At 59.3% G+C, this 24,381-nt stretch overlaps 2 protein-coding genes across 7 annotated transcripts in view; both read left to right on the top strand.

The window, feature by feature from the left end:
- PPP3CC (protein phosphatase 3 catalytic subunit gamma) overlaps window positions 1-9,739 on the top strand; it is a 36,389-nt gene extending 26,650 nt beyond the window's left edge. For 3 of the 6 annotated variants that reach the window (XM_080370295.1, XM_080370298.1, XM_080370300.1), the window contains exons 7-15: window positions 228-305; window positions 401-495; window positions 1,208-1,333; window positions 2,296-2,373; window positions 3,332-3,358; window positions 4,294-4,375; window positions 4,903-5,000; window positions 7,761-7,790; window positions 9,236-9,739. In XM_080370295.1, coding sequence (XP_080226421.1) covers window positions 228-305; window positions 401-495; window positions 1,208-1,333; window positions 2,296-2,373; window positions 3,332-3,358; window positions 4,294-4,375; window positions 4,903-5,000; window positions 7,761-7,790; window positions 9,236-9,414 — 793 coding nt within the window. In that variant the 3' untranslated portion in view covers window positions 9,415-9,739. The remainder of the gene's footprint in view (window positions 1-227; window positions 306-400; window positions 496-1,207; window positions 1,334-2,295; window positions 2,374-3,331; window positions 3,359-4,293; window positions 4,376-4,902; window positions 5,001-7,760; window positions 7,791-9,235) is intronic. The other 3 variants (XM_080370297.1, XM_080370296.1, XM_080370299.1) reach the window with 3 other exon arrangements.
- Window positions 9,740-17,052: 7,313 nt separating this feature from the next.
- On the top strand, window positions 17,053-23,561 carry SORBS3 (sorbin and SH3 domain containing 3). The gene is made up of 18 exons (XM_080370294.1): window positions 17,053-17,181; window positions 17,297-17,402; window positions 17,500-17,723; window positions 17,805-17,868; window positions 17,939-18,077; window positions 18,163-18,256; window positions 18,343-18,384; window positions 18,509-18,595; window positions 19,729-19,784; window positions 20,729-20,853; window positions 20,934-21,013; window positions 21,100-21,146; window positions 21,295-21,409; window positions 21,487-21,612; window positions 22,208-22,648; window positions 22,755-22,834; window positions 22,923-23,029; window positions 23,116-23,561. The coding sequence occupies exons 1-18, from the start codon at window positions 17,074-17,076 to the stop codon at window positions 23,175-23,177; spliced, it is 2,103 nt and encodes a 700-aa protein (XP_080226420.1). The 5' UTR covers window positions 17,053-17,073; the 3' UTR covers window positions 23,178-23,561.
- The last annotated feature ends 820 nt before the right edge of the window (window positions 23,562-24,381 follow it).

Genomic DNA, 24,381 nt, shown 5'->3' with positions numbered 1-24,381 from the left:
AGACCACTTGTAGCCCGGCTGGTAGGGAAGATTTGGCACCAGAGGTCTGTTTAACAGAATGCTTTGCAATTAATTTTGGAATGATGTAATATATACTGGCCTTGTTTGGGGATGCTGGACACAAACCAAATGGGTGCTGCAAGTGGCTGGTTCCTGAAACCAAGACCGTGCGTGCCGTCTGTTCTCCTTTGCTCCGTCCTGACGTACGCTTGCTTTTTGTTTTCCAGTTATCCTGCAGTTTGTGAATTTTTGCAGAACAATAGTTTGTTATCTGTAATCCGAGCTCACGAAGCCCAGGACGCTGGGTAAGTGCTGCAGCCTGGCAGCTGAGCAGGCTCCGTCTGTGTTCCTGCTATCCTTAGCAAGACCGGGTATGTTGAACACTTGACCTGTTTTTCAGGTACCGAATGTACAGGAAGAGCCAGACAACAGGCTTTCCTTCATTAATCACGATCTTCTCTGCACCAAATTACCTAGATGTCTATAACAACAAGGGTAAGGCTGGCAAGGCCAGGGCTCTGCTGCTCTTTGGGTGTCAGCGCTGTCTTCACGTGCTTGGGAAATCCCTCTCCATCTTCCCTTGCCCACTCTGCCCTCTCCTCGAGCTGCATTCTCACGCATGAAATGAAAAAGAGCTTTGTGTGCTAAACCGATGGCAGCTGGGGAGCTGGGAGAGGCTGGGTTCTCTGACTTGGGAGACTTAATGCATTGCTGTGGCAATTAGCTGTCAAGTTATAAAGCCTAGAATAATGCCTTCATTTCCAGCCACGTGACAGCTGAGCGCTATTGATGAATGCTGCTGTGAAAAAAAAAAAAAAAAAGCTGCAAGTATAGGCAAGCTTTTCATTTCCCCGTGCCCCTAAAACCATAGGAGTATGATGGGGAACTTTCCTCGGCTGTGGGGGATTTATATTTTATTTTTTTTTACCCCTCACCTTGGGTCTCGGCTCTGTGTTCATCGCTTCTGATTTGGATAAATTTTAACGGCTTTGTTCAATTGACCTTCACTGTTAACAAGCTTTAGTGAAACAACATAATGGGTAAACTGAAAAAAATATTGCTTAAGCCTTCTCATTTTTGGAGAGCTCGTAGTTTGATTCTGCATGAGTGCAACCCCTTGTTGGTGACGAGGCCTCATTAGCGCGGGTACAACTCCCAGAAATTGATAGCACCTATGGACGTGTTGTCTTCTCTTTTTCTTTCCTAGCTGCTGTACTGAAATATGAAAACAATGTCATGAACATCAGGCAGTTCAACTGTTCCCCTCATCCGTACTGGCTTCCAAACTTCATGGATGTCTTCACATGGTCTTTGCCTTTTGTAGGGGAGAAGGGTAAGAGATATTTGGATTTCTGTTACGGGTTGCCCAGTGACCGGTCACAGTACCCCTGTGTGTTAGAAACCTGTCCCACAGGCTATTAAATGTGTTGGGAGAGTGTTGTAACTCATTAACACCAGGTAAAAGCAGTTCAGGTTCAAGGAGATCTGCGTATTCGTATTACTGGGTAAAGTTGTTTTTTTGAAAACAATTGTGGATACTTCTTTTAGAAAGCTTTTACCCATAAAACGATCCTTTCTTGCTACTTCTGCATTGCTGATGGAGCTGATCACGGGTGGTGTAGCCCCACCTGGGAATCTGGAGACATTTCTCTTGCTCTGGGTTTGCGACAGAGGAATTAAATTCTCCTGTTGGCTTGTGGCCCACCCAAAAGGGAAGCGTTCACTTCAGTTTAAAGTCTTACTTCCTTCTGAAGGAGGCAAGGCAGCTTAAAATATGGCCAAGGCTTTGCCTCAGCTTTTCAGCAAAAGTTTTTTTTACATCTCCTGGTGAGTTGAAATTCCACCCCGGTGTTGAATGTTTGGAGTGTGGCATCAAGGTCTGAAGTGCCGAAGGGGTTTTTTTGACTTTTGAGAAACCAAAGGTTGAATTTCTCCCCAGATTTGACGTTCTCGGAGCCAGGTGGCCTCTGGTGTGGGTCAGGGTGGGGAGGTGGGACCTTCAGCGAGCTCAGGCTGTTCTGCCTGAATGTTGGCACCCCACTCCCCACGTCTGTTTCATCTGTGATGTGCTTGGACTGCATCCACCTCCTTGGCAGAAGGTGTAAAATATGTCGTCTGCTCCGGGTACTGCTGTGAGGTACCAGCAGTACGCAGCTAAAATTGTCTTTGGGCTTCCACTTCCAGAGTATAAATGACCTTGAAATCGTTCGCTTGTCCAGCTCGTCCTCCAAATACCTCTGCCTGCCAAGTGTGTGCACCAGGCCTCTCTAATCTTCCTGTCTGTACTTCTTACAGTCACAGAAATGCTCGTTAACATCCTCAACATATGCTCCGATGATGAGTTGATTTCAGATGGTGATGAGACATTGGAAGGTAAAAAAAAAAAGCTGTTACGACCCGAGCTGGTAACAGTTGGGGGGGCGGTGAAGGTGGGGAAGGTGTGTGATGCTAGCTCCAGAGTGATCAGCACTTGATTTATAGCTGGATGCCCAGCCCGGGGTCTCCAGTTCCTTTTTGGCCAACCCTTGTGCAGTTGTGGGTAGGAAACATGGTTGCTTTTTTGGGTTTTCTTTTTCTTTTTCTTTTTTTCTTTTTTTTTTTTTTTTTTTTTTTTTTTTTCTCCCCCTTTGCTATTCAGTCCCAGAGAAATTAAATTACATTCACTGCGACAGACGCTTCTTGCCAGCTACTCTGGAGAATGGTTTCCTGCTCCTTACAGAGACTGCTTCCCAAATGGTTATTTTTCCCCTCCCCCCCCCCCCCCCAGTTCAGAATTTTTCTGCACCAAAATGCCTACCCGGTTCTTCTCATCTGTTGCAGTGACCTCCTCTGTAAGGTGGCTTCTCATGTCACATCCCCCCCCCCCAAATAAAAAAAAATAAAAAATAAAGCAGAATGCGTTTTTTGGCCCAGGTTTTAAGCTATGCACAAAAGGGACAGAAGAATTGCTGAGCTGATCTGCAGTTTCTATACCGGGGAGGGGGGGGAATTGCCTGAGAGCGAGCCGGTGTGACCTAGAGGCAGCTCGGGGGCAGCCGTGGGGCTCTGAGCATGCATGGGGGGGTCCGGTGGGGCTGCCTGCCTGCGCAGATCAGCGTAGGGTGGAGGACAGTCAGTCACCCTTGTGGCACAACAAGGTGCCGCTGCTTCGGTCAACAGGTTGAGACTTTAACCCGCTTCTCCCATTGCATTTCGTTTTTGGTTGGTGTTTTTTTTGGTTTGTTTTTTGTGTTTTTTTTTTTTTTTTCTTTCTCCCTCCCATGAAAATTAAATTTGTTTCTTCTATCTCTGTCTTCATCTACTTGTTTCTTGGTGTCTCCTCTCCCTGAAGATCACTACATTTCAAGCTATCAGAAAGGTACCCAGCTAGAATTTGCTACAAGCTTAATTTTCACTGCCTGTTGCCACCAGATTTCCTTGGAGTGGATTTGAATAGCTGACTAGTTGGGCAGTCTCTTCATCCCCTTTCAGTTTTAACATAAGCGCCATGTGTTTTTTAACCCTTCTGCGTTCCTCCAGGAACTTGAGAAACGGGGTCACGTTTCTATCTGACTTCTGAATGCAGCCACTTAGTGCATGGCTGAGCCATCGGTGCATGTTAGACCTCCGGTTTGGCTTGTACTGTCCTAATGTGTAGTTGGGCCATGTGAGGAATCTCAGCTGAGAGGAGATGTATTTGTTACCTCTTTTATTTTGATTTTTTTGTTTGTTTTCAGTTACCCTCCATGCTTTTTCTCTCACGTTCGGTCTGTATAGCGGAAGGGGAGTTCACGTATCTCACTTTGTGTTTGTGTGGGGTCAAAGCAGAGTTGCAAGGCTCCGGCCAGCCCGTTCACTGTGCGTGTTGGATGCCAAAGCTGATGCTTGCGTGACACTCCTCCCCGCGGCGAGCACAGCCCGGTGTTCTGCGGTGTTCATCAGCAGTCAGATTCGTCAGTGTTCTGCCTTGCAAAACTGTGTCTACATGGCTGAGTCATTTGTGTTACATCCTGTGTAGTGTGATCAAACCTGGTGAGCTTCGAACAAGACCTACCCGATCCGTTTCCTTTGGTGGTTCTACTCTCTTTAGACCTTTAAGCCCGTGTGTCATCTCGTTGGTGTTGCCCTTCTCACTGCCATCCTGACCGCCATCCTCTCAGCACTGTTTCTCTCAAGAGTGTAGCTGTGAATCTGTAAATCATGATTTCTTTTCCTGGAGTCAGGCAGGTGCTTCATATTGACATTACTTGCGCCTGGAAAGCAGGAAACCTTAAACATGCTGGCGTTTGTGGTTTTTTTTTTTCTCTCCCTAAGGTGGGACAACAGTCCGTAAAGAGATCATCAGGAATAAGATTAGAGCCATTGGGAAGATGGCACGTGTCTTCTCCGTTCTTCGGTAAGGAAGCAGCGTACGGTTTGGGGTCTTGAGTTTCATTTGGGGTCTGGCTGATGAAGGTAAATTTGGTGCTGTGTATAGGGCTACAGCTTGATACATCCTCGCTAGGTAAAGAGGCGTTGGCCAGGGTGCACCAGGCAGGCAGAGTCCCGTTGGGGAACAGGAGTCTTAACAAAACTCGCTCCAGAGGCTCGAGGTGGTGCTTTCTGTGTGCTTGGCCGTCTTCAGAAACCTTCATCTCGAGCCCCGGCCCCTTTGCCAGCAGAAATGCTGCTGCTGAGGTATATTGAGCCCTTTCGGGATGCGTTTGCTGGTGCCGCGGCTCTGATGCGTCGTGGCTGAGTAAGCAGAGCTCCTGTGTTCGGGAGGGCAGGGCTGCGCTCGGCGCCCAGCGGGTCGGATGCGTGCTGCCCGCGGTCAGCACAGGGCAGGCGGCCGGTTTTCATGCCACTGACAGTCTGGCGTGGACCTAAATGACCATCGCGTTAATCTCTCGGTAACTTAATTGTGTTGCCTCTTCTTTGCAGGGAGGAGAGCGAGAGCGTGCTGACTCTCAAGGGCCTGACTCCCACAGGTACACTGCCCCTGGGGGTGCTCTCAGGGGGGAGGCAGACCTTACAGACCGGTGAGTATGGATGGTCCTGTCCTCTGCTCTTCTATACCTGGTCCTCAGCTCCCCCGAAAACCATTCGGTCGGTCCCCACAGGCGTACTTCAGGGTGCCAGGGGGGACCCGAGAGATGGTTCAGGCTCACAGGGAGGAAGGATTCAGAAATAGGAGAAAGCAGAAATGTAGGTGGGGATGTGGAGAGCCTTCCAAGATGTCCCCGTGTAGCCTCGAGGAGGGAAACACGAGGAAAAAAAAAAAAAGAAGACAACAAACAGCACCCTTGCCTAAAGCATGTGTATTGCTTTATTGTATGTTTCTGCAATGCTTTTTATCGTTTATTTCCCTGTAACTCTGCATGATGAGCATCCTCTGCTTCACCTACCTGCTGCTGTGTGCTAGCGTAACAGTAAACACGCCTGCTTGTTTGTTCTTCGTTAAACAAAACCCTTCCAATTCTGACCCTGTGCATCCCAAGCGGGAAGCTTAGGTTTGGGTGAAGGAGGGACACGCAGGTTTGGGTGAAGGAGGGACATTCTTCCAGGCCTGTATGTTTCCTATTAAGACTTCTCTCGGCCCCCTGGTTTTGATCTGGGTTCGGAGGTTTCTTCTCTGTGCCTGCTGGCAGATACTTTGCTCCCTCCCTCAGCACCCAACTGGTCCGTCTTATTAGTGTGCTGAGAGCAGGGCTGAGCTAGCGATCTGTGTGCTTGAAACTCGCAGGGCAGGGAGATTGGCTGATGGTCAGGGAGTGAGTTATCATAGTAACATGTGTCCCCAGAGGGAATCCTGTAATCTAGTGTTTTAATCCTTTCCTGACGCCAGCCTTTGAATGCTGGCATCTCACCAGCCTGCTTTCCCCTTCCTATCAGCGCTGGGTAATTTCCTGCAGGCTCAGAAGAGGGCACGTTCTGGGATTGCCTTGCCTCGATTAAATAGTTCACAAGTGAGAAACGTGTAAATATTGCTGCCCGCTCCTTGCAGGGCGAGGGGGGGGGCATGCAGTGTCGCTCCCGAACCCATGGGTTTCTCTGCACGTAGAGGAGTAGGAATACTTTTTTAAATTTATTTATTTATTTCCTTTTTTTTTTTTTTTTTTTTTTTTTTAATAGCAACCATGATGGTTTCTGTCACCCCAGTTCTGCCGCGGGCATGGGAACAGAGCCTGAGTGGGAAGGTGGCTCGAGCAGCCGGCTCGCTCGCGGTGCCGCAGCTCTGCCCCTCTAGCTGACGGCGTGGGGAGCGGGCTGTGCTGCACCCTCCCCTCCCGAGGGGCTTCCCCTGAGGGGGCTACCCACCAGCTCCCCCCCAGTAAAGAAGCCGAGATTTGTTTGGCTCCCAGAGACAGGACAAACAAGCTGGACCTTTGCTGCCGCCTCCTCCCGTGACCGCAGGCTTCCCACCCCCCTGCCCCTGCCCCCCCCGTGCTCGCACCCCGCTTTTCGTGCCCTTCTCACGCTCCTTTCCCTGCCGTGCCTCCTCCTCTCGCCCCTTCCCGTTTTGCACGTCCCGTCGCACCACGCCGTCTGCTCGCAGCAGCAGCCTCCTGGCGAACGTACAGGCTCTCCCTCAGCAGCCGTGCTGGGAGCCGCTCTGCTCGGCGGGGAGAAGAGGGGCTGCCCCCCTTTTGGGGGTCCCCTGCACCCTGCAAGAGGAGACAGAGGGCCGCAGGTAGCGGTGGCGGGGCCTCTCCCCTCCCTCAGCCTCCTGCCAACCTTTGGCAGGCGCGGCTTGGCAAAATCAGCTGAAGAAAGTCACCGAATCTGGAGCAAAGATGTTCAGCCACAACTCCGTTCCTTCTCCATGGACCATGTGGCCTTTGTATTGTGTCCAAAGCGGGGGGGGGAAAAAAAAAAAAAAAAGGCATTTTGAGGCTGAAAGCAGGGGATCTGCTCTAGGGAAGGGCCTCCTCCCAGATGTTGAGGCAGGGACTACCAAAACTTGGCCAGCTGCTGCGGCAGATTTAGGAAGGGGGACGCTGCTCAGCTTTATGGTGCCTTGTTGCTTGGTAACGCTTTTAGGAGGTGGAGCTGAAGCCAAACTGGATTTGAAGCCTCAGCCTGTATATTTTTATTTTTATTTCTTAGAATTCAAGGCATCGGGAGTGGAGCAGCCTAATATCTGCTGCTGCCTGCCCTCGCCCAGAGAACAAACTGCCTGCCCCTCCGTTCCTCCCTGCTCCAAAACATCATCCCATCCCTCAGGGTCACTTCCCTTACCTGACTCTGGTGGTTGAGGCTTTGCTTGGGGTGAATTCCACACAATTTACCTCCTGGAGGTGGCCAGGGTACCCTAGAACCCCCGAACTGGGAGCCAAAGGGGCCGTACGTGCGGGTGGAGACCCGTGGCTCGGTCTGAGACTGTCACCGTCCTCGCCGTGGGGTGCCCGCGTGCCCGAGCCCTCCGGTGCATGCAGCAGAAAGCCGTCTCTGCTTCTCTCTTCCTTTCCATCCGATCGATCTGTGCGATGAGTCCAGCGAAACGTGAGGAAAGGAGACTTCCCCGTGTCAGCGCTCAGCAGACGCGACGCCCGAGGGAGTCCCCTTTCAGCCGTCCTCTCAAGCTCCTGTCACCTTTCCCTCCCCTCCCCCCCTCCTTCTTGCCCGCTGGTTTTGATTGATTACGGTTGTCTCCACTGGGGCTGGGAGGCTGTGGGCTCTGCGTTCGCAGCGATGATGTTAGATCACTCACTGTCACTCTTTTTTTTTTTTTTTTTTTTTTTTTTTTGTTTTTTTCTCCTGTCTTCATTTTTGCATGCCACTGTTCTTCTGTATTGCAGCCACAGTAGAAGCGGTAGAGGCACGGGAAGGTATGGCTAGAATCCGGCGAGAGACTCAAATCATCTCTGTGTGTTCGTGCGCTAATTTTAAAGAGCTTTTATCGGCCTTATGGAAGCTTTTTACTCTTGCATCACCAGAAGTGGGGGAGGATGGGCCCCTGCTGGGAACCAAAAAAATACAGTGGGCTGGTTCGAGTCTTATTTGAGCCTTAACGAGGCTATGGCTGAGTGCAAGACCTTCATTCTGAGAGCGCCCCGTCTCCGGGGCGGTTTGTGCTCTGGTGTCTCAAGACCTTGGTGTTGGGGGTCCTGCGATCTGATCCGGGATGCCCACGTGGCCGAGTTCATCCCCTTGGGTAACTCAATCCGGTGAAGGCTGCCAGCACGCTTGGTCAAAATCATCTAGGAAGTCGCGGATTGCGTGGCTCTGATGTAATCCTTGCCTTCCCCACAGGTGGGCCGAGGTGGTCCTGGTGCAGAGAAGCAATTTTCTCCCCGTAGTTTGTGTAGAAATGACAGATTTCTGAGGTTGCTGGCTGGGAAGCTTTTCTCCTCGATAGCTCCATTCAACTCCTGATGAATGGGGCTGTACGTTTGTGTAGAGAACGTTTCGATTACCAAGGGAAGTTTGTTTGTAAACCAGCCAAGTCCTCGTAAAAAGATTTGGCACAAACGCCCCCCCCCACCCCCCTTTTTTTTTTTTTCTTGTCTTTTTTTTTTTTTTTTTTCCCCTTAAATTATCTGTAATACAAAAAAGTTCAACATTCGCTCCGTGTCATCACCGCGAGGGTGATGTACTCAGCCTCGTAGTGATGAAACACTGTCCTTGGTGGGATTTCATCACTCCTGAGACTGCCTGTGTGTCTCCTGGTCATGCAAGAAGCCGTTGCGTTTGTGATCCGAGGATTAGCCGTTTCCCTCTCCTGGCGTTGCAGTCTGTGGTTTGTGTTGGAGTTAAAAAGCCTTGTGGTGGTGTCTTTGTCGTGTTGGTTTGGTTTTGCCTCCTTTTTTTTTTTTTTTTTTTTTTTAAAAAAAATTATTATTACTATTTTTATTTTATTTTTAGTTTTGTGGTTTTCAGCTTTGAAAGTTTCCTGAGGTTTCCCTGTTGGGGGGGGGGGTTGGGGGGGACACGACACTGAGCACTTGTCTGGTCTGCGAGTTCCTGCTACTAAACCGTGTTCAAAGGGGAACCGTTAGGGAGCAGAGCAGGTCGCTGCGGTCGGGATCCTAGACTTTGCCACCAGGACCTGCCGCAGTTCAACTCCCCAGCTACACTGTGGTACCCACATGAGCTGGCGATGCCGAACCCCCTCCCCCGCCCGCAGACCCATCTCGGGCTTCCCGTAGCCAGACACGTGCTTTCTGTCGCCCCGACTCTGTCCTGTACGTGTCTGGTGTGTGCTAAGGGGCTCCCCGCCCGGGGGTCCGCGGCTGGGCCTGACTCTTTTCTTTCTCGGCCCTTCTCTCTGCAGCCATTCGTGGATTTTCGCCGCAGCACAAGATCCGCAGCTTCGAGGAAGCCCGAGGGCTGGATCGCATTAACGAGCGCATGCCGCCGCGCAAGGATTCAATGCACTCAGACGGGCCGGTGAACTTGGTAACCTCAACAAACTCTGCAGACAAGAACGGCACAGGGAAGAAAGCCCAGTAACGGTCCGAGCGCCCAATCTGCACCACTAAAGGATCCAAAACTTAATGAATTTTATTTATTTATTATTGGGGTGGGGTGGGGGCAGGGGAGAAACCAACTTCACCTGGAGGCACGTTCATAATCCAGTTTGCATCCGTTCTGTAAGAAAGGTGACCATTTTGTAATTTTTTTATTTATGTTCAATATATAAAAGAAGTCCATCTTTTTTTTTTTAATTTAGAAACCAATCTAACTGCTAGCGCATATATGAAGTGTTGTGCTGTACAGCTGACCTCTCCTCCGCGAGAGCCAAACCTCCGCGGGGGGATTAAAAGAAACAAAACCAGTTCCAGGCAACTTGGGTCGTTGACTTTGGTACAATTCTAAGTTAGCCTGTGCTTTCCAAAAGCGGGTCCTTGCGTTGAAGATGGGGTTGGGTTGGTTTTTCTTTTCACGACTGTCTTCTTCCCAGAGTTTGCTGTTGGTTTTTTCTTCGTCTTCTTGCCTCCCTGCATCTGCTGCTTTTAGCAACCGATTCCGTGGAAGGCACGTTGCGTGGTGCAGCTGGCCGGGATCCGTCCCTCTTCCAAGGTGACATCCAGATATTCGCAATTAGCTCGAAAGGGACTCCAGTGTGTTATACCAATCACGGCACCTTTTCCTTCAGTAGTTTTATTCCAGCGGAGCCCCGAGCAAAAAAAAAAATAGCCCTTTAATAAGGACGGGAAGGGGGGGGGGGGGGGGGGGGGGGGGGGGGGGCGGGGGAAGCGCTGCCCCTTGTCGTAGCTCTTCCCGAAGCTTCGGCCGTTCAGACTTGCTGCAGCCAGCTGGACGCCGGGGCTGCCCGTGCAGCAGAAATCCCTCTGGGAATCCCTGGGATTCAGAGCAGAGGAATTCTCTCCGGTCCCTAGCGATTAGCAGGTCTTTGGGAAATTTGCAGGGCCCGAATTTTAAAGGAAAAAGGGGGTGACATAAAACGAGCGTGCAGAAAGGCACGCACCCCACCCCCCCCACCCCCCGCCCCGTCGCCACCGCCATCGCATACTGCAGAGCCTGTGGCACGTTCCCCTGCGCCCGGCTCTGGATTCGGCCCTTGCTGATCAGTATTTGAGTGGTGGGCGTGCAAGGTGGTCTCCCCTAAGCCAGCATCGCCCCTCAGTCATCCAGCATGCGTCTTTCGGGGGGGGGGGGGGGGGGTGGGGTGTCTTCCACCTACTGCAGACAACTTGGGCTTATCCCACTGCTGGTTACCTTGTTATAGCGGTGGCTATTCCTCCGACTCCAAAGGAGCCGTGGGCACATCAGCCTTTCCCGGCAGCTGGAGGGGGTTTGCCAGCTTGTGATAAAGGATTTGGGGAGGGATGGGGTGACGGTGCTGCTTGTTTTTGTAGAGACGTGGCCGGTGGCGAGGCGGCTTTGCTAAAAAGCCCCCAGGTTTTGGAAGCGTGTCCCTCCCTCGACGGCAGGGGAGGGGGAGGATGGTTTCCCCGTAGGTTGGCAGGTAGAAGAACCGAGCGGATCTGGCAGTAATTTTGGAAGGGTGCGCAGTGCTGGAGAGGATGGGGGATGTCCCGGTGACAGGAGGGTTGCCAGAGGACACCCTTTTCGCGGAGTCGAGGGGTTTGAGGCTTGGATCTGTTTAGCAGGGGCACGTTCTTCTGCTTAAGCTTTGACCTGAAGCGAGCGTGGAAAAAGGGTTTTGTGAGATTCCTGTTTGGTCGCTTCCCTTCCCCGCGTGTCGCTTGAGCCGTGTCCTCTTCTGCCAGCGACTGCACGGAGTAGAAGCAGCAGCTTTCAGAAGCGGATCCCTTGCCAGTTTTTGCTGCTTTTCCAACTAACTATTGTGCTTTTTCCGAGCAAGGGCGGCAGGTGAGCGGGCTTAGCCTCTAATAAGGGATATTTGCCAACCCCTTCCCTGGATCTTGCTGTCTTCCCTTTGTGCTCCGGCCCGAAGCTGCGATTCCAGCGACAGAGGAAAACAGCAACTTTGCAGGAAGCTTTCAAATTGTCTTATAATCATACGTCACTTAATTCCATGCCAGCTATTTAGGAAACCGTATCTGTGAGCAGACCACTGGGTTTTCACAAGAGACTTTTGAGTCACATGCCTCCACTTTTTTCCCCCCCCCCCCCCCCTTTTTTTTTTTTTTTTTCCCTTTTTTACACGCCCACTGCTTTGCAAAAAGTGCGAGATGTTTTGAGCGAGCTTCTCTAACCCCATATGAGGCGTGGGGCCAATTGCCTTTGTCTGTGAGTATTTCTTCTGTTTTTTAACGGCATCCTTTCTGAAACACAGTGAGCCGATGTGTGGTATCTTCCTCTGAGAGCGCAAACCGTGCAAAGGTGCTGCCCGTGCATGTTTGGGCATATTGTTCTGACCCAGGCTGGGAATCTCACCCGAGCAGCAGTTTTAGTCGGGAGCTTTGGGACGGGTGCCGTGGGGGGATGCTCGTACCCCGAACCTGGCAGCCAGGGGTGGGGGGGATTCAGCAGGGACCGTCCCTTTGCCGAGGGGGTTTTGCTTTGCTTGCGGTTTGTCCCCCAACCCTCTTGCGCTCCAAACCCGTCTGGCCCTTGTGCTTTGTGGTTTGCCACCCTCGCAGAGCACGGGGGGGCTGATGGGGTGAGGAGCTGGGACACCCACCCACCACTTCCCACCCATCCCTGGAGCTGGGTGTTGCCGAAAATGTCCCCGTGGCTGGTGGGACCGCAGCTTTGCAGCATCCTGGCCCAGGAGGGGCTGGTGCCCGTCGGGGAGGGCGGTTCATGGCTGGATGTTGGTGTCCCCCGGCGGGAGCCTTGCCCAGGAGGCGTGTGGCAGCCGGCACGTATGGATGCCGTGCTGCCAGGGATCCGTGCTGCCAGGGATCCGTGCTGCCAGGGATCCGAGGTGCAGCCCCCCCTTGCTGTAGCAACGCAGGTGCTGGTCCCCCCCTTCCCTTGATACACGAGTTCCCGAGGGGGTGAGGGGCAGCGATGGGGCTCGTGGGTGCTAATTACCCCCTCGATTAACTAACGCCCATCCGTGCAAACCCCCTCGGCGCTGGCAGCCCTGCCAAGCGCAGCCCCCCGGCTGGCGCAGGAGCTGTGGGGAAGGCAGAGCTTTCCCCGGCGCTGAGCCGAGAGACCCCATCCCCTTTTCCCCAGCTTTTGGGGAAGAGAGTGATGACGAGCTTGGAGCAGAGGCCACCAGCCGCTGCCGAGGTCCCTCACTCATCCCGGCCGAGCGCCCTACCCCGATCCCCACCGCGGCAAAACAAAAAATGCCAGAAATACACAGATTATTTTTTTTTTTCCCCCCTCCCTCTTCCTCCTCCTTCCCCCCTCTCCCCTTGCAAAGCCAGCGCCTCGGAGCTATGCATGTCTCAAGACCCCTCATCTCAGAGCTCCCACCCGTCCCTTTCCCTCTCCCCGGCTGCTCCCTGGAGCTTGGCAAACGGGACTCCGGGGTCGCAAGCCAAGGAGCACGGCCGGCCCCGGGGAGAGCCCGCAGGCTGGCCTCGCAGCCTGGGTTTTTTTTGCATGTTATAGCAAGGTGCATGTAACAAGGAGGGGAGTCAGCAATGGGTCGGGTGGTGGGTTGAGTTCGAGCTTTATTTTTAATATATTTATATTATATTTTTTTTTGGCGTTGGGAGAACCTCTTGCTGCCCGTGCCAGCCCGGGAGCCGGTGGCGGCACTCGGGTGCGGATCCCACCTAGCTAGGTGCGGGGGCAGGGATGCGTGGAGGCCCACCGGCCTCTGCCAGGGAGGACCTGAAGCCCCACGGGACACGTGCTGGGTGCAGTGATGGTGATTTTAGGGTTCTCGATGCTGAAGGATCATACGCCCGTTGCCTGGAGACTGCCTCCTTTTTTTTTTTTTTTTTTTTTTTCCTTGCTTTTTTTTTTTAGTTATGTTTAAAGGAGAAAAAAAAATGGTGAAAATGTTATTTATTGGCAGAAATTATTTAATATAATTTCTTTTTTTTTTTGTGAACAAGGAATGAATTTGTTAGAACTGTCTTAATGTAAATTGGAAGTCATCTTTAAGGCAGAAAAAAAAAAAAAAAAGTTAAAAATTGACACAGTCACTCGGCTCCGCTGTGGTTTATTTTGGGGCGCACGGGGGTACCTGGCTCCCGGGGCGAAGGGCAGGGCAAGGTCCCCCCCACGTCTGCTGCTTGGTTTTAGGGTTTCAGGGTCTGGTTTACAGCCACCGCCTCGCTCGGGGCCCCTCGCCAGGGCCAGGGCAGCGCCGGGACGGCGTCTCCCAGCCTCCCCGGCACGTTGGCACTTGTGAAGTCGCTCCCAGGCACTTTTGTTGGAGAGCTCTCGGCTCCCTCTCTTCGCCTCTCCATCCTTCCAGCCGCTGCCCGAGTAAATAACCCTCCTCCCGCTGCCTCCCCGGGTGCCAGGGCAGGAGATGGCTCCGGCACCGCTCCCTGCCCGGCCGCGGAGCCGTGGTGACCCGGCTGCCAGCTGTGGCTGCCATGTCTACCTTCTCCCTTGTGGCACCTTGTGCCGTCGAGTTCAGCTCACCACGTGCGACACCTTTGCCATCTCCTGCCCTCGCCGCTGCCCCACAGGCCTGGCGTGGTGGCCATCTCCGCTCCCAGCCGGCGGAAAGCAGCCCAGGGTGTGACGGTGAAGGGATGCTCCGGCTCTCCCATCCTTTCCCTGAGTGTTCCCCCCAAACGGTGGGGAGCCACCAGCCTGGCACCCAGGGTCGCTGCCCAGCCCTAGGCTCCGGGACCCTTGGCGTGAGCGAGGGGCTGCGCCCGCTGATCCCGGGAGCATCGCTGGGCCCGGCTGCGCGCTCCCGGCTGGCATCGCCGCGCTGAGCAAACAGGAAACACTCGCCCTTTGTTAATCCCAGCCCGAGCTGCGCGTTAAATATTTATCATTGAGCGGAGGAGGCTGGTGCTGGGAGCTGGGCGGGGGGAGGCTGCGACGGCGCCCGAGGCCGCTCACCCAACGAGGGGACGGTGAGTGGGGTCACTGCCGGGGGGGACCTGGCCCCCCAGGGTGGGCTGCAGCGGTGTGGGGTGGCTGGGGCTCCCAGCCCGCAGGGTTCCTTGCCAGTGGGTGCCATGACCTTCAGAGCTGTCACTGGGGGTGTGGTGGGCTGGAGGGGACTGTGACCCCCTTGGAGGGCAGGGATGGGGTCTGGGCTCCCCTCGCAGGGTTTAACCCTTTCCCTGGGTGCGCGTGGCTGTGCCCCCGCTGCCCTCTTTGCCCTTGTCACCCCGGTGGAACCAGCTCCGGTCCCCAAGTTGCTTCCTCCCTGCGGTATCCCCGGCTTGCACCAGTGACGGGAGGAGCGGCCGCATCCCCACGGCTCTCAGTGATGGGAGCCGCGTCCTCGGGGGCCGTGGCAGCGGGCAGCACCCCTGCTCTTGTCCCCTTTGTCCCCTGGGCACAGCATTCGGGCAGCCAGGGCTTGGTGCCACCGGCCCCTTCAATCCCAGCAGCAGCTTCTGGCAGGGGACTGGGTGGCTCGATGGGGACCAAGGGGTGGCTGGTGGCAAAGTCAGCATCCTCCCACGTGAGCTCCCGTGGGGACAGAGGCCTGAGCTCACGTGGGAGCGTGTGGGACAGAGGAAGGGCCGGGGCTGCCCGGTTCCGGGGCTGTCAGCAGTTTTGGGGAGCAGCAAGTAGGAAGCTGCTGGTGGAGGCTGGAACGCGGGCGCTGCCGGAGGGGATAAGGTGGGCTATGGGCACCCACAGAGCGGGGCGTGGCGCTGTCGGATGGGGGTCCCCAATGCCCAGATCTCTGGGGGTCGGAGGGTCACCCCTGGGAAAGCGGGTGGCAGCGGGGATGGGGACTCCGCTTTCACCGTGTCCCCCCCGCTGGGACTCGGGGGGCTTCGGGAGCACAGACCCCCGCTCCTCATCTCCACCGGGTGCTTCCCATCCCCTCCCAAAACCCCCCTCCAAGCCCCCGGCTCCATCCCGGCGGGGGGGCTGGCGTGGGGCTCGCCCCATTCCGTAAGCGGGGGCCGGGTGTGCGGGAACGCGTGCGCGGGGCGTGGGATGAGTTCAGCCTCTTGGCTTCCCTCCCTGGATCCCAGCCCTGGAAATGTCACTGGAAACTCTGAATGGGCCGGCCCCGCTCCAGAGCGGGGAGCACTGGGGGGGCGAGCGCACCCCAGGGGGGCTGGGGCACGTGGGGACCCACCGCCGGGTGGGTGGCGGCTGCTGACCCAACTGGGGGATGCTCTTGGGGGGTTCTGGCCACCGGCCGCCCATAATGCGCTGAGCCCCCCCCCCCCCTTCTCCTTCCCCCGGCAAAGTTTGCGCCGTGCATTTCTCCTCCCTGCTGCTACCACAGCTCCGTCCTGCTCACCGAGGGGCTCCCCCGCCCCCCCCCCCCCCGGCTGGCAGCACCCAGGAGGTAAGAGCCGGCTTGGGGGGCCAGCGAGGAGGGGGTGACCGATGGGGACCTGCTCCCGGGGGGGCAGGCTTTGGGGGACAGTCCGTGGGAGCAGGATGGGGCTGAGCCCCGGGGGGCTGCGGGACGGCAGTGTGCTGGGAATGGAGTGGCTGTGGTTGGGGTGCCTGGGGGGGGGTGGGGAGCCTGCACCCCCCCTTTCTGTGCCCTGGGGCAAGCTGTTCCCAGGGCCTCAGTTTCCTCAGGGTGGTGTTAACAGTTAATTACAGCCTGGCACTGTCAGGACCAAGGAGCTGAGGGGTCCCCAGCCCCATCTGCCCCATGCATGTGGCACGCAGAGCACCGTGCCGGGCTAGCAGCCCCCCAGCAGCACTGTTTGCCCAATTTGAGGAGGGGTCTGCGCCGTGCTGGGCTCTGGCAGCAAGTCGCGCAAGTCCCGTGGGCAATGCCCGGCGGGGCTGGAGATGCTGGGGGATAAGCACGGACACCGGTGTCCCCCAAAGGTTCCCAGGGCTGCTCATCCCCCACTGATGCAGCCCCCCCATCTCCCCGCAACGGTGTCGGGGGCCGTTACGGGGGTCCCGTGCCCCCCAGCTGCCCCCTGCCCCCAGCTGCAGCCCTGGCATGGGGTGCAGTGGTGAGTCATGGCTCATCACGCTGCCGGCGGGGTGGTGCTGGGCTCGGCCGCACATTCCCTCTTCCCTCCTTCCCTCTCCCTCACTGTTTGCGCTGCAGGGTGGGGAAATACTTCTGCCTCTTCGTGTTGCTCAGCCCCGGGGAGCTCGGCCCTGGCGGCTCTCCCGGTGTGGCACTGCCCGGCGCTGCCATGTGCCCGGGCAGGAGAGCACCGGCTGCATCCCACCATGCCGGGCCGGGATGCTGGGACGATGGGCAGATGGCTCAACCATCGCCCTGTCCCACCCAGGGGGGCTGGATCCACCTGGAATGGGGAAAGGGGCCGGGTGGTCCGGATTAGGCCGTGGAGGGGTTGAGGCTGCGTGGAGAAGCCGTGCCAGGGCTGTTTCTGGCCAGGAACAGCCATAGCCCCCCTGCCCCACCAGGATCCTACAGCTGGGGACGTTGCCACGGTGGCTGTCACCCTGCCACAGTGTCCCCTGCGCCTCTAAGTAACAGGGGACAGTCCCTGGCGGTGGGGATGGGGGTGCCCCGGAGCCCCCCAGCTCTCTGGCGAAGCCCGGTGAGATGAAGGTGCATCCCGCAGATGGGGATGGGACCCGTCGTGAGCGCAGCCCCTTTCCCCGCAGGGCACGGGCAGCCCCTGAGCACCGTCCGGGCAACCCACGGCCATGGCGGGCCAGCTCCTGCCCCCCGATGCTGGCCAGGCTCTGGGCACGGAGGACGTGCCCCCCTTCCACCCACCACTGCAGGTGCCCCCACAGCCGACGGCAACACGGGTGAGTGGGGCCAGGGGCTGCTGCCGTGTGCCGGGGGGGTCTGGGGAGCTGCTCCACCTCCATCCCTTGGCCGCCGCCACATCGTCCCCGCGCCAGCCCCCTCCTTGTGCCGCAGGTGCCCGTCATCCGCCACCGCGGCTCCAACACACTGAATTTTGACTTCCACGACCCGGAGACCCGTGGCACGGCTGAGCGTGGGCGGCCAGCCCCCAGGAGCTCAGGTACCTGCCCCGAGCATCCCTGGGGGGCATCCCCGGGGGGCATCCCCACGGCGCTGGGCAGAGGGCAAGGGCTCACCCTCGCCCACCTCACCCCCAGCGAGCGACTGGTACCAGACCTGGCCGGCCAAGGAGGCGAAGGCACCCAGCACCTCCGTGCCCACCAGCCCCACGCCCGGCCCTGGGGCTGCCCCTGTCCCTGCCCGGCCACCAGGCTGGTCGGCCACCTGGACCAAGGACAGCAAGCGGCGGGAGAGGCGCTGGGTGAAGTACGACGGCATCGGGCCGGTGGATGAGACAGGGATGCCCATCGCCTCGCGCTCTGTGAGTCGAGGGCACGGGGCTGGGTGTCCCCCCCCCCTCCCCACCGTGTCACCCCCTCACCACCCCACCGTGTCCCTGCAGAGCGTTGACCGACCCCGTGACTGGTACCGCAGCATGTTCCGGCAGATCCACCGCAAGCTGCCAGGTGAGTCCCGCTGCCACGACACGGCACGGCGTGGCACGGCACCCGCTCACCTCCTCCTCCATCCCCACAGAGCTGGACTGGGACACCCATCGCTGCCCCACAGGTAGGCTCGGTCCCTCCCCCACCATGGTGCCTCCATCCCTCCCAGAGCTGCGGAGGAAAGGGCCGTCACCAGTTGAGCCCCCCAGCATGCCCAACGGGGTGGACTGGTGAGTGCAGCACTTCAGTGGTGCCCAGTGGGGTGCCCGTGGGGTGGGGGGCTGCAGGGGGCTGAGCTCCTCCTGCTCCCCACAGGACCAGCTGGGGTGACACCGGTGCCATCGCAGAGCCCGGCAGCATTTTTGACTACGAACCGGGGAAATCCTCAGTGCTGGAGCAGCTGTGGCAGGTAGGTACCCCCAGCAGCCCCGGCACGGAGGGGGCTGGGGGGCACCGCGGTGTGTGCGCCCCTAACCAGCCCCTTGCCCTTCCCAGCCCCCGGCAGCGGTGCCACCGGCGCGGGCTCAGTCCATCGAGGTAAGCTGCCCGCGGCAGGTGGGGGGCAAGGGGGTGGCAGCGGGGGTCCCTGTGCCCGCGCCGCTGGGATGGGGGGGGTGGGCAGTGCCAGCCTTGCTGCCACAGCCGCGTCCTGCCCGCGCAGGTGCTGCTGGAGCGGGAGCTGGAGCAGCTCAGCGAGGAGCTGGACAAGGACATGAAGGCCATGGAGACACGCCAGCACCCCCGCCAGGTACCCCGCGTCCCCTGCCCGCCCCCGCCAGCCTGCACCCCTCATGCCTCCCTGGGCTGGGGGACCCTGAAGGGACCTACAGGGCTGACGGTGTGTGCATCCAGCTGTGCACACATCCAGCTGTGCACACGTCCAGCTGCGTGCGCGGCCTTTGGGCACGGCTTGAACGTGCGCGGGGCAGGACGCATGCAGGGCTGGATGCGTGCACGGCTGGGTGTGTGCATTGGTGGCTGGATGCATGCATAGCTGGATGCGTGCACATCTGGATGCACGCAGGGCTGGTTGCGCGCAGGGCTGGATTCATGCACGGCTGGATGTGTGCACGGCTGGCTGGATGCTGCACATCTGGATGCATGCACAGCTGGATGAGTGCACGGCTGGCTGGATGCTGCACATCTGGATGCATGCACGGCTGGATGAGTGCACGGCTGGCTGGATGCTGCACATCTGGATGCATGCACGGCTGGATGAGTGCACAGCTGGCTGGATGCTGCACATCTGGGTGCACGCAGGGCTGGATGCATGCATGGCTGGATGTGCACACGGCTGGCTGGATGCTGCACATCTGGATGCACAACTGGATGTGTGCACAGCTGGCTGGATGCTGCACATCTGGATGCATGCACGGCTGGATGAGTGCACGGCTGGCTGGATGCTGCACATCTGGATGCATGCACGGCTGGATGAGTGCAGGGCTGGCTGGATACTGCACATCTGGGTGCATCCACGGCTGGATATGTGCACAGCTGGATGCTGCACATCTGGATGCATGCAGGGCTGGATGCACGCAGGGCTGGATGCATGCATGGCTGGATGTGTGCACGGCTGGCTGGATGCTGCACATCTGGATGCATGCACGGCTGGATGCGTGCATGGCTGGCTGGATGCTGCACATCTGGATGCACGCAGGGCTGGATGCGTGCCCAGCTGGCCGGTGGCGTGTGGCCGTGGCCGTGGCGTGGCCATGACCGTGACCGTGGCCGTGGGACGCTAGGACCCTGTCTGGCCTCGCCGTCCATCCAGCGGTTATTGGCCTGCACAGCCGGGAGCTGGACTCCCTCGCTTCCCGCCGAGGCTCAGCCTCTTGGATGATTAATTTTTCTCTCCCACCCCCTCCCGCTCCTCTCCGGCAGAGCTCGGCGGCTGCTCCCACCGCTCGCTCCCCTGCTCCGGCCTCCCCGGCGGCTCGGTGAGTAGAGCCGGCTGCTCCCTGCACCCCAGCCCCCCAAATCCCACCGCCCCGGCACCCCACTCGAGGCGAGGGACAGCGGCGAGACGGAGCCCCACGGCAGGGGGATGGTGGGAGGGATCGTCCCTCCAGCGTCCCGGCTCCCATGGCGGGGTGGGGGTCCCCACGCGTCCCCCACGGACCCCCACGGAGGCCCCCGTGGCACTGCTGGCCCCCTCCACGTCCTGCCACGGGTGGGGGACCCTGGCGCCGGGCTGGCTGCCCAGTGGGTGGGACGGGGACAAACTGGGACTGACCCTTTCCCCCGTCCAGCCCGTGCCGGGACACCGTGTCCCAGGGTTTGGCTCAGTCCCAGGGGAGGTGACGGCACTTGGATTCTCAGCGCTGTGTCCCTATGTCCCCGCTGTCACCGGCACAGGGAGGGGATACCTGTGCCGGCGGGTGACCCCAGGATGGGGTGGGCACCCCAGGACATCCCCACGGCCCCGTGTCCTGCCCCGGCAGCGGGTGGAAACCAAACAAACAAGGGCTCCGCTTCTTGTAGGACCTACCGTAACCCCCCAGGGGTGCACATGGGGGATGGAGGGCTGGCTGCCCCCCTGCCTGCCCCCCTCTCCGGGCTGGGGGGGCGGAATTTGGGCTCTTTAAGTGCCCCCAGGAGCGGAGTTATCCATTAGCCAGGCAGCCCTCCTCGGTGCTCGCCTGCTCCTCGCTTCCTGCTCCGCAGCAGCCGGGACGTGCCGCTGGCAAACTTTGGACCCGTCTTGCCTGGCTGCCTCTGAGACGAGACGCTAGAGAGGCACAGCGGGGGACCCCCACATCCTGCTCCTGGGGGACCCCGGGGTCCTGCCCCCAAGGGCAGCGGGGTCGGGAGCATGGAGGGTGCATGGCAGCGGGGCTGGATGTGGGGCTCAGCCCTGCCCTGAGCCACCGTCACCCCGCAGGAGCCCCCTGTCACCCCGCCGGCTGCAGAGCCCCCCCGGCACCCACTGCCTGCCCGCCAGCCCCGGCATGGAGCGGGGTGGCCTGGGGCTGGCCAGTGACCGGAGCCGTGCCGCCCCCGGCAGAGGTGAGCCCCCACACCCGAGCCGTGCCGTGCCATGGGGCACCCCGTGCACCCGCCGGCCGGTGACACCCCCCTCTTTGCAGACACCCTGAGGCCAGGGACCCTCCCCAGCCTGTCCGACATGGGGGACCCCCCCGAAGCTGTCAGGAGGGAGGAGAAGAAGGTGAGGCTGGGACAGTGCCATCCCATACGGGCTGGGGGATGGCCGGGCTGGGGGAGCCCCCCTGTGACCCTCCTCTCCCTCCCCAGATGAAAGCCGCTCGCCTCAAGTTCAACTTCCAGGCTGAGTCACCCAAGTAAGTGACGGCACTTCTGGGGGTCCCTGCCATGCCACCGGTCCCAGGAGCCCTGGGATGTGGGGTGGCCATGGCAGCCAGGCTGGGGGGGGGGTCAGTGCCCCCCAGGACCGGTGCGAGCAGTGTCCCTGAGCACCAGTGCTTGCAGGGAGCTGACGCTGCAGAAGGGGGACATCGTGTACATCCATAAGGAGGTGGACAGGAACTGGCTGGAGGGCGAGCACCACGGCCGCGTGGGCATCTTCCCCTCCAACTACGTGGAGGTGAGCCTGAGGGATGGAGAAGGGGCAGCCGGGCTCGGAGAGCCTGGTGCTGACCCTCACCCATATCCCCCCACCAGATCCTGCCCCCCACAGAGGTGCCCAAGCCCATCAAGGCACCCACCATCCAGGTGTTGGAGTATGGCGAGGCCCTGGCGCTCTACAACTTCCGAGGGGAGCTGCCCGTCGAGCTCTCATTCCGCAAGGTAACCACCGTGCCGTGCCATGCCGTGCCGTGCTGTGCCATGCTATGCCATGTCATGCCGTGCTGTGCCATGCTATGCCATGCCGTGCCATGCCGTGCCGTGCCGTGCCGTGCCGTGCCGTGCCATGCCGTGCCGTGCTGTGCCATGCCGTGCCGTGCCATGCCGTGCCGTGCCATGCCATGCTGTGCCATGCCATGCTGTGCCATGCCGTGCCATGCCGTGCAGTGCCATGCCGTGCCATGCCGTGCCATGCTATGCCATGCCATGCTGTGCTGTGCCATGCTATGCCATGCCGTGCTGTGCCATGCTATGCCATGCCGTGCTATGCCATGCCGTGCCGTGCCATGCCGTGCCGTGCCATGCCATGCCGTGCCATGCTATGCCATGCCGTGCTGTGCCATGCTATGCCATGCCATGCCATGCCGTGCCATGCTATGCCATGCCGTGCTGTGCCATGCTATGCCATGCCATGCCGTGCTGTGCCATGCTATGCCATGCCGTGCCGTGCCATGCCGTGCCGTGCCATGCCATGCCATGCCGTGCCGTGCCATGCCGTGCCGTGCCGTGCTAACACATCCTCTCATCCCATCGGCAGGCCGAGCGGATCTGCCTGGTGCGGCGGGTGGATGAGAACTGGTACGAGGGGCGTATCTCCGGCACCAGCCGTCAGGGCATCTTCCCCGCCACCTACGTGCAGGTGCTGAAGGAGCCACGGGTGAAAGCCACCACCGAGGACTTCCCACCCTCGTCCGCCTCCCCCAGCCCCCGGCCCCCGGCTGGCTCCCCATCCCTGCAGCGCTCGCCCGGTCCCCGGGGCCCCCCACTTTCCACCAGCTCCCCCCGGGCAGCAGAACGGGGTCCCGGTGAGGCTGGTGGGTGCCCGTCCTCACCCCGCTACCTTGGCTTTGCCTTCCCCCCCTCCCCAAAGCTGCCCCGCACCGGCACCCTGAGCCCCTCACCGGCTCCCACCGGTCCCCTGCACCCTGTGGCCACCCATCCCCAGGAGCCCTGGCGCTCAGCCTGGTCCCCCGAGCAGGTGAGTGACCCCCCCCAACAGCCCCCAGCCTCAGCACCGTGTCCCAGCACCTCTGGGGATGTGGGTGCTGCCCTATAACGCTGCACCCATCCTCTCCCCCCTGCAGTGCGCAGCCCCGAGGGCACCCACCAGCATCCGCCCTGAGCCCGCCCCGTCCTACAACGGCTCTGAAATCCAGTGGACCCCGTAAGTATCGCCAGGAGCGGCACCGTGGCACAGTGTCCCCACACGGGACCCGTGGTGACACGGGCTGTGCCCACGCTGTGTCCTGCAGGTACCGGGCGCTCTACCAGTACCGGCCCCAAAACGCTGACGAGCTGGAGCTGCTGGAGGGGGACCGGGTGGATGTCATGCAGCAGTGTGACGATGGCTGGTTCGTAGGTACGTGGCCACCAGGCTGGGGACAAGGATGGGGACAGGTTGCCACCATGGCCCCTCACCACCTCTCCTTGCCTTTATCCCCCCAGGTGTGTCCAGGAGGACGCAAAAATTTGGCACTTTCCCTGGCAATTACGTGGCACCAGTGTGACCCACGGCGCTGAGAAGAGGAGCCCGGAGGGAGGTGTGGGGCGGGGGGCTCCCCCCTGTCCCACCTCGGCCACCCTGCATCCCTGCCGTGTCCCCTCCATGTCCCCCTATGGGGACAAAGTGCCTCCAGCTCCCTCCCGCCCCTATGGGGCTGCCTCTAACAGGGACCAATCCCCCCTGCGTGGGGGTCTCCCCCACCCCAGTGCCTTAACCCGACCCCTCCTCACGGCTGCCCGGTGCCTTGTCACCCACCACGCTGGTGGCCACCCCTCTGCCATGGTCTCCAGGTGGTGCTGGGGGGGTCCTGGCCGGTGCTGTGTCCCGAGATGCTGGTGCAGGACCCACATTTGCTTCTTGTCCATCATTAAAGTTCAGCTCAGCCCGAGCCAAAGCCCAGCCTGGTAGTGCCGGGGTGGGGGGCAGCTGGTGGGACGGTGCCCATGGGGAGATATGGGGTGGGGGGCACAGGACATGGCGTGGGGCGGCACAGTGGGGCTGGGGTGGCCCTGCTGGTGTTGGGATGCTGCGTGGTGGTGACACTGTGGGGCTGCAGTGCTGTGCAGGGTTACAGCGCTGCGGGGGGCTGCAGGGGTGGGGGGCTGCATGGGGACATATGGGGCAGCAATGGTGCCAGGGGGCTGTATGGGGACATGTGGGGATTTGCAGTGGTGCATGTGAGGTTGCAACGGGACACGTGGGGCTGCAAGGGAGCATGTGGGGCTGCAACAGTGCCAATGGGGGGGGTGCAAAGTGGGGTGTGGGGCTGCAGCGGTGCCTGTGGGGGGCTGCAAGGGGTGCAAGGGGGCATGTGGGGCTGCAGCGGGGCATGTAGGGGTTTGCAGTGCTGCAGGTGAGGCTGTAATGGGACATGTGGGGCCACAGCAGTGCCCATGGGAGGTTGCAAGGGGGCATGCAGGACTGCACAGGGCTACCAGGGCGCGTGGGGCCAAAGCTGCGCACACAGCCATGCTGTGCGGGGTGTGATGCTGTGCGGGGTGTGATGCTGTGCGGGGCAGTGATGCTGTGCGGGGCAGTGATGCTTTGCAGGGCAGTGATGCTTTGCAGGGCAGTGATGCTTTGCGGGGTCTGATGCTGTGCGGGGCAGTGATGCTGTGCGAGGTGTGATACTGTGCGGGGTGTGATGCTGTGCGGGGCAGTGATGCTGTGCGGGGCAGTGATGCTGTGCGGGGTGTGATGCTGTGCGG

Source organism: Falco punctatus (genome assembly GCF_963210335.1).
Source record: "Falco punctatus genome assembly, chromosome: 20".
Taxonomy (NCBI): Eukaryota; Metazoa; Chordata; class Aves; order Falconiformes; family Falconidae; genus Falco; species Falco punctatus.
Note: the sequence above shows the minus strand (reverse complement) of the source record. Positions and strands in the feature narration are given on the sequence as shown.

Bases quoted from the DNA above. Each gene is read 5' to 3' on its own strand.
- SORBS3 (XM_080370294.1), top strand. From the start codon at position 17,074: ATGGCGGGCCAGCTCCTGCCCCCCGATGCTGGCCAGGCTCTGGGCACG. The intron at 18,257-18,342 runs GTAGGTACCCCC...TGCCCTTCCCAG, and splicing joins TGCTGGAGCAGCTGTGGCAG to CCCCCGGCAGCGGTGCCACC. The intron at 22,649-22,754 runs GTGAGTGACCCC...TCCCCCCTGCAG, and splicing joins CAGCCTGGTCCCCCGAGCAG to TGCGCAGCCCCGAGGGCACC.